Raw genomic sequence first — 12,892 nt, forward strand, 5'->3', positions numbered from 1 at the left:
TCTCCTTTCCCCTCTCCTCCCATCCCTCCTCTCCATCACCTCACCTTTCCCCTCTCCTCCCATCCCTCCTCTCCATCACCTCTCCTTTCCCTCTCCTCCCATCCCTCCTCTCCATCACCTCTCCTTTCCCCTCTCCTCCCATCCCTCCTCTCCATCACCTCTCCTTTCCCCTCTCCTCCCATCCCTCCTCTCCATCACCTCTCCTTTCCCCTCTCCTCCCATCCCTCCTCTCCATCACCTCTCCTTTCCCCTCTCCTCCCATCCCTCCTCTCCATCACCTCTCCTTTCTCCTCTCCTCCCATCCCTCCTCTCCATCACTTCTCCTTTCCCTTCTCCTCCCATCCCTCCTCTCCATCACCTCTCCTTTCCCCTCTCCTCCCATCCCTCCTCTCCATCACCTCTCCTTTCCCCTCTCCTCCCATCCCTCCAGGCAGCATGTCTACTCCCGTGTCCCCGTCCCCTTCCCTCTCCCCCTGACCCTGACCTCCCCGTGGCCACCCCTGGGGCCTCTCCCCTGCCCTCCCCCCTCACCCCCCCTCCCAGGGTGCCAGTGTTCCAGAGGAAGGGGGCGCTGAAACACAAGAGGATCATCGAGGTCAAGGACCACCAGTTCACCGCTCGCTTCTTCAAACAGCCCACCTTCTGCAGCCACTGCACTGACTTCATCTGGTAAATACACACACAGCGAAATACACACACAAGGCGAAATACACATACACAGCTAAATACACACACACAGCTAAATACACACACAGCTAAATACACACAACAGAAAACATGCTTCACTAGTTCCCAGCTCGCCTCTGCAAACATCCCACAAACTGCAGCCCCTGCACAGCCTTCACCTGGTAACCCACACTCACACACACACACACACATTATGAATCTGCAGAAACCCACACTTACAAACACATTATGAATCAGCAGAAACCCATACTTACACACACATTATGAATCTGCAGAAACCCACACTTACAATCACATTATGAATCAGCAGAAACCCACACTTACAATCACATTATGAATCAACAGAAACCCACACTTACACACACATTATGAATCAACAGAAACCCACACTTACACACACATTATGAATCAGCAGAAACCCATACTTACACACACATTATGAATCTGCAGAAACCCACACTTACAATCACATTATGAATCTGCAGAAACCCACACTTACAATCACATTATGAATCTGCAGAAACCCACACTTACAATCACATTATGAATCAGCAGAAACCCACACTTACACACACACTATGAATCTGCAGAAACCCACACTTACACACACACTATGAATCTGCAGAAACCCACACTTACACAAACATTATGAATCAGCAGAAACCCACACTTACAATCACATTATGAATCAGCAGAAACCCACACTTACACACACATTATGAATCAGCAGAAACCCACACTTACAATCACATTATGAATCTGCAGAAACCCATACTTACAATCACATTATGAATCTGCAGAAACCCACACTTACAATCACATTATGAATCAGCAGAAACCCACACTTACAATCACATTATGAATCAGCAGAAACCCACACTTACAATCACATTATGAATCAGCAGAAACCCACACTTACACAAACATTATGAATCAGCAGAAACCCACACTTACAATCACATTATGAATCTGCAGAAACCCACACTTACACACACATTATGAATCAGCAGAAACCCACACTCACACACACATTATGAATCAACAGAAACCCACACTTACAATCACATTATGAATCTGCAGAAACCCACACTATGAATCTGCAGAAACCCACACTTACAATCACATTATGAATCAACAGAAACCCACACTTACAATCACATTATGAATCAGCAGAAACCCACACTTACAATCACATTATGAATCAGCAGAAACCCACACTTACAATCACATTATGAATCAACAGAAACCCACACTTACAATCACATTATGAATCAGCAGAAACCCATACTTTCACACACATTATGAATCAGCAGAAACCCACACTTACACAAACATTATGAATCAGCAGAAACCCACACTTACAATCACATTATGAATCAACAGAAACCCACACTTACACACACATTATGAATCTGCAGAAACCCACACTATGAATCTGCAGAAACCCACACTTACAATCACATTATGAATCAACAGAAACCCACACTTACAATCACATTATGAATCAGCAGAAACCCACACTTACAATCACATTATGAATCTGCAGAAACCCACACTTACAATCACATTATGAATCAGCAGAAACCCACACTTACAATCACATTATGAATCAGCAGAAACCCACACTTACAATCACATTATGAATCTGCAGAAACCCACACTTACACAAACATTATGAATCAGCAGAAACCCACACTTACAATCACATTATGAATCAGCAGAAACCCACACTTACACACACATTATGAATCAGCAGAAACCCACACTTACAATCACATTATGAATCTGCAGAAACCCATACTTACAATCACATTATGAATCTGCAGAAACCCACACTTACAATCACATTATGAATCTGCAGAAACCCACACTTACAATCACATTATGAATCAGCAGAAACCCACACTTACAATCACATTATGAATCAGCAGAAACCCACACTTACACAAACATTATGAATCAGCAGAAACCCACACTTACAAATACATTATGAATCTGCAGAAACCCACACTTACACACACATTATGAATCAGCAGAAACCCACACTTACACACACATTATGAATCAACAGAAACCCACACTTACAATCACATTATGAATCTGCAGAAACCCACACTATGAATCTGCAGAAACCCACACTTACAATCACATTATGAATCAACAGAAACCCACACTTACAATCACATTATGAATCAGCAGAAACCCACACTTACAATCACATTATGAATCAGCAGAAACCCACACTTACAATCACATTATGAATCAACAGAAACCCACACTTACAATCACATTATGAATCAGCAGAAACCCATACTTTCACACACATTATGAATCAGCAGAAACCCACACTTACACAAACATTATGAATCAGCAGAAACCCACACTTACAATCACATTATGAATCAACAGAAACCCACACTTACACACACATTATGAATCTGCAGAAACCCACACTATGAATCTGCAGAAACCCACACTTACAATCACATTATGAATCAACAGAAACCCACACTTACAATCACATTATGAATCAGCAGAAACCCACACTTACAAACACATTATGAATCTGCAGAAACCCACACTTACAATCACATTATGAATCTGCAGAAACCCACACTTACAATCACATTATGAATCAGCAGAAACCCACACTTACACACACACTATGAATCTGCAGAAACCCACACTTACACACACACTATGAATCTGCAGAAACCCACACTTACACAAACATTATGAATCAGCAGAAACCCACACTTACAATCACATTATGAATCAGCAGAAACCCACACTTACACACACATTATGAATCAGCAGAAACCCACACTTACAATCACATTATGAATCTGCAGAAACCCATACTTACAATCACATTATGAATCTGCAGAAATCCACACTTACAATCACATTATGAATCAGCAGAAACCCACACTTACAATCACATTATGAATCAGCAGAAACCCACACTTACAATCACATTATGAATCAGCAGAAACCCACACTTACACAAACATTATGAATCAGCAGAAACCCACACTTACAATCACATTATGAATCTGCAGAAACCCACACTTACACACACATTATGAATCAGCAGAAACCCACACTTACACACACATTATGAATCAACAGAAACCCACACTTACAATCACATTATGAATCTGCAGAAACCCACACTATGAATCTGCAGAAACCCACACTTACAATCACATTATGAATCAACAGAAACCCACACTTACAATCACATTATGAATCAGCAGAAACCCACACTTACAATCACATTATGAATCAGCAGAAACCCACACTTACAATCACATTATGAATCAACAGAAACCCACACTTACAATCACATTATGAATCAGCAGAAACCCATACTTTCACACACATTATGAATCAGCAGAAACCCACACTTACACAAACATTATGAATCAGCAGAAACCCACACTTACAATCACATTATGAATCAACAGAAACCCACACTTACACACACATTATGAATCTGCAGAAACCCACACTATGAATCTGCAGAAACCCACACTTACAATCACATTATGAATCAACAGAAACCCACACTTACAATCACATTATGAATCAGCAGAAACCCACACTTACAATCACATTATGAATCTGCAGAAACCCATACTTACAATCACATTATGAATCAGCAGAAACCCATACTTACAATCACATTATGAATCTGCAGAAACCCACACTTACAATCACATTATGAATCAGCAGAAACCCACACTTACAATCACATTATGAATCAGCAGAAACCCACACTTACACAAACATTATGAATCAGCAGAAACCCACACTTACAAATACATTATGAATCTGCAGAAACCCACACTTACACACACATTATGAATGAGCAGAAACCCACACTTACACACACATTATGAATCAACAGAAACCCACACTTACAATCACATTATGAATCTGCAGAAACCCACACTATGAATCTGCAGAAACCCACACTTACAATCACATTATGAATCAACAGAAACCCACACTTACAATCACATTATGAATCAGCAGAAACCCACACTTACAATCACATTATGAATCAGCAGAAACCCACACTTACAATCACATTATGAATCAACAGAAACCCACACTTACAATCACATTATGAATCAGCAGAAACCCATACTTTCACACACATTATGAATCAGCAGAAACCCACACTTACACAAACATTATGAATCAGCAGAAACCCACACTTACAATCACATTATGAATCAACAGAAACCCACACTTACACACACATTATGAATCTGCAGAAACCCACACTATGAATCTGCAGAAACCCACACTTACAATCACATTATGAATCAACAGAAACCCACACTTACAATCACATTATGAATCAGCAGAAACCCACACTTACAATCACATTATGAATCTGCAGAAACCCATACTTACAATCACATTATGAATCAGCAGAAACCCATACTTACAATCACATTATGAATCTGCAGAAACCCACACTTACAATCACATTATGAATCAGCAGAAACCCACACTTACAATCACATTATGAATCTGCAGAAACCCACACTTACAATCACATTATGAATCTGCAGAAACCCACACTTACAATCACATTATGAATCAGCAGAAACCCACACTTACACACACACTATGAATCTGCAGAAACCCACACTTACACACACACTATGAATCTGCAGAAACCCACACTAACACAAACATTATGAATCAGCAGAAACCCACACTTACAATCACATTATGAATCAGCAGAAACCCACACTTACACACACATTATGAATCAGCAGAAACCCACACTTACAATCACATTATGAATCTGCAGAAACCCATACTTACAATCACATTATGAATCTGCAGAAACCCACACTTACAATCACATTATGAATCAGCAGAAACCCACACTTACAATCACATTATGAATCAGCAGAAACCCACACTTACAATCACATTATGAATCAGCAGAAACCCACACTTACACAAACATTATGAATCAGCAGAAACCCACACTTACAATCACATTATGAATCTGCAGAAACCCACACTTACACACACATTATGAATCAGCAGAAACCCACACTTACACACACATTATGAATCAACAGAAACCCACACTTACAATCACATTATGAATCTGCAGAAACCCACACTATGAATCTGCAGAAACCCACACTTACAATCACATTATGAATCAACAGAAACCCACACTTACAATCACATTATGAATCAGCAGAAACCCACACTTACAATCACATTATGAATCAGCAGAAACCCACACTTACAATCACATTATGAATCAACAGAAACCCACACTTACAATCACATTATGAATCAGCAGAAACCCATACTTTCACACACATTATGAATCAGCAGAAACCCACACTTACACAAACATTATGAATCAGCAGAAACCCACACTTACAATCACATTATGAATCAACAGAAACCCACACTTACACACACATTATGAATCTGCAGAAACCCACACTATGAATCTGCAGAAACCCACACTTACAATCACATTATGAATCAACAGAAACCCACACTTACAATCACATTATGAATCAGCAGAAACCCACACTTACAATCACATTATGAATCTGCAGAAACCCATACTTACAATCACATTATGAATCAGCAGAAACCCATACTTACAATCACATTATGAATCTGCAGAAACCCACACTTACAATCACATTATGAATCAGCAGAAACCCACACTTACAATCACATTTTGAATCAGCAGAAACCCACACTTACAATCACATTATGAATCAACAGAAACCCACACTTACAATCACATTATGAATCAGCAGAAACCCATACTTTCACACACATTATGAATCAGCAGAAACCCACACTTACACAAACATTATGAATCAGCAGAAACCCACACTTACAATCACATTATGAATCAACAGAAACCCACACTTACACACACATTATGAATCTGCAGAAACCCACACTTACAAACACATTATGAATCTGCAGAAACCCACACTATGAATCTGCAGAAACCCACACTTACAATCACATTATGAATCAACAGAAACCCACACTTACAATCACATTATGAATCAGCAGAAACCCACACTTACAATCACATTATGAATCAACAGAAACCCACACTTACAATCACATTATGAATCAGCAGAAACCCATACTTTCACACACATTATGAATCAGCAGAAACCCACACTTACACAAACATTATGAATCAGCAGAAACCCACACTTACAATCACATTATGAATCAACAGAAACCCACACTTACACACACATTATGAATCTGCAGAAACCCACACTTACAAACACATTATGAATCTGCAGAAACCCACACTATGAATCTGCAGAAACCCACACTTACAATCACATTATGAATCAACAGAAACCCACACTTACAATCACATTATGAATCAGCAGAAACCCACACTTACAATCACATTATGAATCAACAGAAACCCACACTTACACACACATTATGAATCTGCAGAAACCCACACTTACAAACACATTATGAATCTGCAGAAACCCACACTTACACACACACTATGAATCAGCAGAAACCCACACTTACAATCACATTATGAATCTGCAGAAACCCATACTTACAATCACATTATGAATCAGCAGAAACCCATACTTACAATCACATTATGAATCTGCAGAAACCCACACTTACAATCACATTATGAATCAGCAGAAACCCACACTTACAATCACATTATGAATCAGCAGAAACCCACACTTACAATCACATTATGAATCAACAGAAACCCACACTTACAATCACATTATGAATCAGCAGAAACCCATACTTTCACACACATTATGAATCAGCAGAAACCCACACTTACACAAACATTATGAATCAACAGAAACCCACACTTACACACACATTATGAATCTGCAGAAACCCACACTTACAAACACATTATGAATCTGCAGAAACCCACACTATGAATCTGCAGAAACCCACACTTACAATCACATTATGAATCAACAGAAACCCACACTTACAATCACATTATGAATCAGCAGAAACCCACACTTACAATCACATTATGAATCAACAGAAACCCACACTTACACACACATTATGAATCTGCAGAAACCCACACTTACAAACACATTATGAATCTGCAGAAACCCACACTTACACACACACTATGAATCAGCAGAAACCCACACTTACAAACACATTATGAATCAGCAGAAACCCACACTTACAAACACATTATGAATCTGCAGAAACCCACACTTACAACACATTATGAATCAGCAGAAACCCACACTTACAATCACATTATGAATCAGCAGAAACCCATACTTACAATCACATTATGAATCTGCGGAAACCCACACTTACAATCACATTATGAATCTGCAGAAACCCATACTTACAATCACATTATGAATCAGCAGAAACCCACACTTACAATCACATTATGAATCAGCAGAAACCCACACTTACAATCACATTATGAATCAACAGAAACCCACACTTACAATCACATTATGAATCAGCAGAAACCCATACTTTCACACACATTATGAATCAGCAGAAACCCACACTTACACAAACATTATGAATCAGCAGAAACCCACACTTACAATCACATTATGAATCAACAGAAACCCACACTTACACACACACTATGAATCAGCAGAAACCCACACTTACACACACACTATGAATCTGCAGAAACCCACACTTACGATCACATTATGAATCAACAGAAACCCACACTTACAATCACATTATGAATCAGCAGAAACCCACACTTACAATCACATTATGAATCAACAGAAACCCACACTTACACACACATTATGAATCTGCAGAAACCCACACTTACAAACACATTATGAATCTGCAGAAACCCACACTTACACACACACTATGAATCAGCAGAAACCCACACTTACAAACACATTATGAATCAGCAGAAACCCACACTTACACAAACATTATGAATCAGCAGAAACCCACACTTACACAAACATTATGAATCAGCAGAAACCCACACTTACACAAACATTATGAATCAGCAGAAACCCACACTTACACAAACATTATGAATCAGCAGAAACCCACACTTACAAATACATTATGAATCTGCAGAAACCCACACTTACACACACATTATGAATCTGCAGAAACCCACACTATGAATCTGCAGAAACCCACACTTACAATCACATTATGAATCAACAGAAACCCACACTTACAATCACATTATGAATCAGCAGAAACCCACACTTACAATCACATTATGAATCTGCAGAAACCCATACTTACAATCACATTATGAATCAGCAGAAACCCATACTTACAATCACATTATGAATCTGCAGAAACCCACACTTACAATCACATTATGAATCAGCAGAAACCCACACTTACAATCACATTATGAATCTGCAGAAACCCACACTTACAATCACATTATGAATCTGCAGAAACCCCACACTTACAATCACATTATGAATCAGCAGAAACCCACACTTGCAGAAACACACACACTATGAATCTGCAGAAACCCACACTTACACACACACTATGAATCTGCAGAAACCCACACTTACACAAACATTATGAATCAGCAGAAACCCACACTTACAATCACATTATGAATCAGCAGAAACCCACACTTACACACACATTATGAATCAGCAGAAACCCACACTTACAATCACATTATGAATCTGCAGAAAATACTTACAATCACATTATGAATCTGCAGAAACCCACACTTACAATCACATTATGAATCAGCAGAAACCCACACTTACAATCACATTATGAATCAGCAGAAACCCACACTTACAATCACATTATGAATCATTATGAATCAGCAGAAACCCACACTTACAATCACATTATGAATCTGCAGAAACCCACACTTACACACACATTATGAATCAGCAGAAACCCACACTTACACACATTATGAATCAACAGAAACCCACACTTACAATCACATTATGAATCTGCAGAAACCCACACACACTTACAATCACATTATGAATCAGCAGAAACCCACACTTACAATCACATTATGAATCAGCAGAAACCTTACACACATTATGAATCTGCAGAAACCCACACTTACAATCACATTATGAATCAACAGAAACCCACTTACAATCACATTATGAATCAGCAGAAACCCACACATTTGAATCTGCAGAAATCACATTATGAATCAGCAGAAACCCACACTTACAATCACATTATGAATCAACAGAAACCCACACTTACAATCACATTATGAATCTGCAGAAACCCACACTATGAATCAGCACACTTACAAACACATTATGAATCAGCAGAAACCCACACTTACAAACACATTATGAATCTGCAGAAACCCACACTTACACACACACATTATGAATTACACAATCACATTATGAATCAGCAGAAACCACTTACAATCACATTATGAATCTGCAGAAACCCACACTTACAATCACATTATGAATCTGCAGAAACCCACACTTACAATCACATTATGAATCAGCAGAAACATTATGAATCAGCAGAAACCCACACTTACACAAACATTATGAATCAGCAGAAACCCACACTTACAATCACATTATGAATCACAGAAACCCACACTTACACACATTTGAATCTGCAGAAAATCACATTATGAATCTGCAGAAACCCATACTGAATCTCAATCACATTATGAATCAGCAGAAACCCACACTTACAATCACATTATGAATCAGCAGAAACCCACACTTACAATCACATTATGAATCAGCAGAAACCCACACTTACACACACATTATGAATCTGCAGAAACCCACACTTACAATCACATTATGAATCTGCAGAAACCCACACTTACAATCACATTATGAATCTGCAGAAAACACCAGAAACCCACACTTACAATCACATTATGAATCAGCAGAAACCCATCACATTATGAATCAGCAGAAACCCACACTTACAATCACAATCACATTATGAATCAGCAGAAACCCACACTTACAATCACATTATGAATCAACAGAAACCCACACTTACAATCTGCAGAAACCCACACTTACACAACATTATGAATCTGCAGAAACCCAACTTACAATCACATTATGAATCTGCAGAAACCCACATACAATCACATTATGAATCAGCAGAAACCCACACTTACAATCACATTATGAATCAACAGAAACCCACACTTACAATCACATTATGAATCAGCAGAAACCCACACTTACAATCACATTGAATCTGCAGAATCAATCACAGAAAACACTTACAACACATTATGAATCACATTATGAATCTGCAGAAACCCACACTTACAACACATTATGAATCAGCAGAAACCCAATGAATCTGCAGAAACCCACACTTACAATGAATCTGCAGAAACCCACACTTACAATCACATTATGAATCAGCAGAAACCCACACTTACAACACATTATGAATCAACAGAATCATTATGCAGAAACCCACACTACAAACACATTATGAATCTGCAGAAACCCACACTTACACACACACTATGAATCAGCAGAAACCCACACTTACAAACACATTATGAATCAGCAGAAACCCACACATTATGAATCAGCAGAAACCCACAAACACATTATGAATCTGCAGAAACCCACACTTACACACACATTATGAATCAGCAGAAACCCACACTTACAATCACATTATGAATCAGCAGAAACCCATACTTACAATCACATTATGAATCTGCAGAAACCCACACTTACAATCACATTATGAATCTGCAGAAACCCATACTTACAATCACATTATGAATCAGCAGAAACCCACACTTACAATCACATTATGAATCAGCAGAAACCCACACTTACAATCACATTATGAATCAACAGAAACCCACACTTACAATCACATTATGAATCAGCAGAAACCCATACTTTCAATCACATTATGAATCAGCAGAAAAACCCACACTTACACAAACATTATGAATCAGCAGAAACCCACACTTACAATCACATTATGAATCAACAGAAACCCACACTTACACACACATTATGAATCTGCAGAAACCCACACTTACAAACACATTATGAATCTGCAGAAACCCACACTTACACACACACTATGAATCAGCAGAAACCCACACTTACACACACACTATGAATCTGCAGAAACCCACACTTACGATCACATTATGAATCAACAGAAACCCACACTTACAATCACATTATGAATCAGCAGAAACCCACACTTACAATCACATTATGAATCAACAGAAACCCACACTTACACACACATTATGAATCTGCAGAAACCCACACTTACAAACACATTATGAATCTGCAGAAACCCACACTATGAATCAGCAGAAACCCACACTTACAAACACATTATGAATCAGCAGAAACCCACACTTACAAACACATTATGAATCTGCAGAAACCCACACTTACACACACATTATGAATCAGCAGAAACCCACACTTACAATCACATTATGAATCAGCAGAAACCCATACTTACAATCACATTATGAATCTGCAGAAACCCACACTTACAATCACATTATGAATCTGCAGAAACCCATACTTACAATCACATTATGAATCTGCAGAAACCCATACTTACAATCACATTATGAATCTGCAGAAACCCACACTTACAATCACATTATGAATCTGCAGAAACCCACACTTACAATCACATTATGAATCAGCAGAAACCCACCTTACAATCACATTATGAATCAGCAGAAACCCACACTTACAATCACATTATGAATCAGCAGAAACCCACACTTACAATCACATTATGAATCAGCAGAAACCCACACTTACAATCACATTATGAATCAGCAGAAACCCACACTTACAATCACATTATGAATGAGCAGAAACCCAAACTTACAATCACATTATGAATCAGCAGAAACCCACACTTACAATCACATTATGAATCAGCAGAAACCCACACTTACAATCACATTAAGAATCAGCAGAAACCCACACTTACAATCACATTATGAATCAGCAGAAACCCACACTTACAAACACATTATGAATCTGCAGAAACCCACACTTACACACACATTATGAATCAGCAGAAACCCACACTTACAATCACATTATGAATCAGCAGAAACCCATACTTACAATCACATTATGAATCAGCAGAAACCCACACTTACAATCACATTATGAATCTG

General features: G+C 38.6%; 1 protein-coding gene across 1 annotated transcript in view; it reads left to right on the plus strand.

Annotated features, from left to right (window-relative positions):
- Nucleotides 1–435: 435 nt before the first annotated feature.
- LOC115127826 (protein kinase C alpha type-like) overlaps nucleotides 436–12,892 on the plus strand; it is a 50,911-nt gene continuing 38,454 nt past the window's right edge. The window contains 2 exon segments of the mRNA XM_065027107.1: nucleotides 436–473; nucleotides 475–669. Of these exon segments, the coding sequence (XP_064883179.1) occupies nucleotides 436–473; nucleotides 475–669 (233 nt within the window).

This window comes from Oncorhynchus nerka, linkage group LG14, assembly GCF_034236695.1.
Source record: "Oncorhynchus nerka isolate Pitt River linkage group LG14, Oner_Uvic_2.0, whole genome shotgun sequence".
Lineage (NCBI taxonomy): Eukaryota > Metazoa > Chordata > Actinopteri > Salmoniformes > Salmonidae > Oncorhynchus > Oncorhynchus nerka.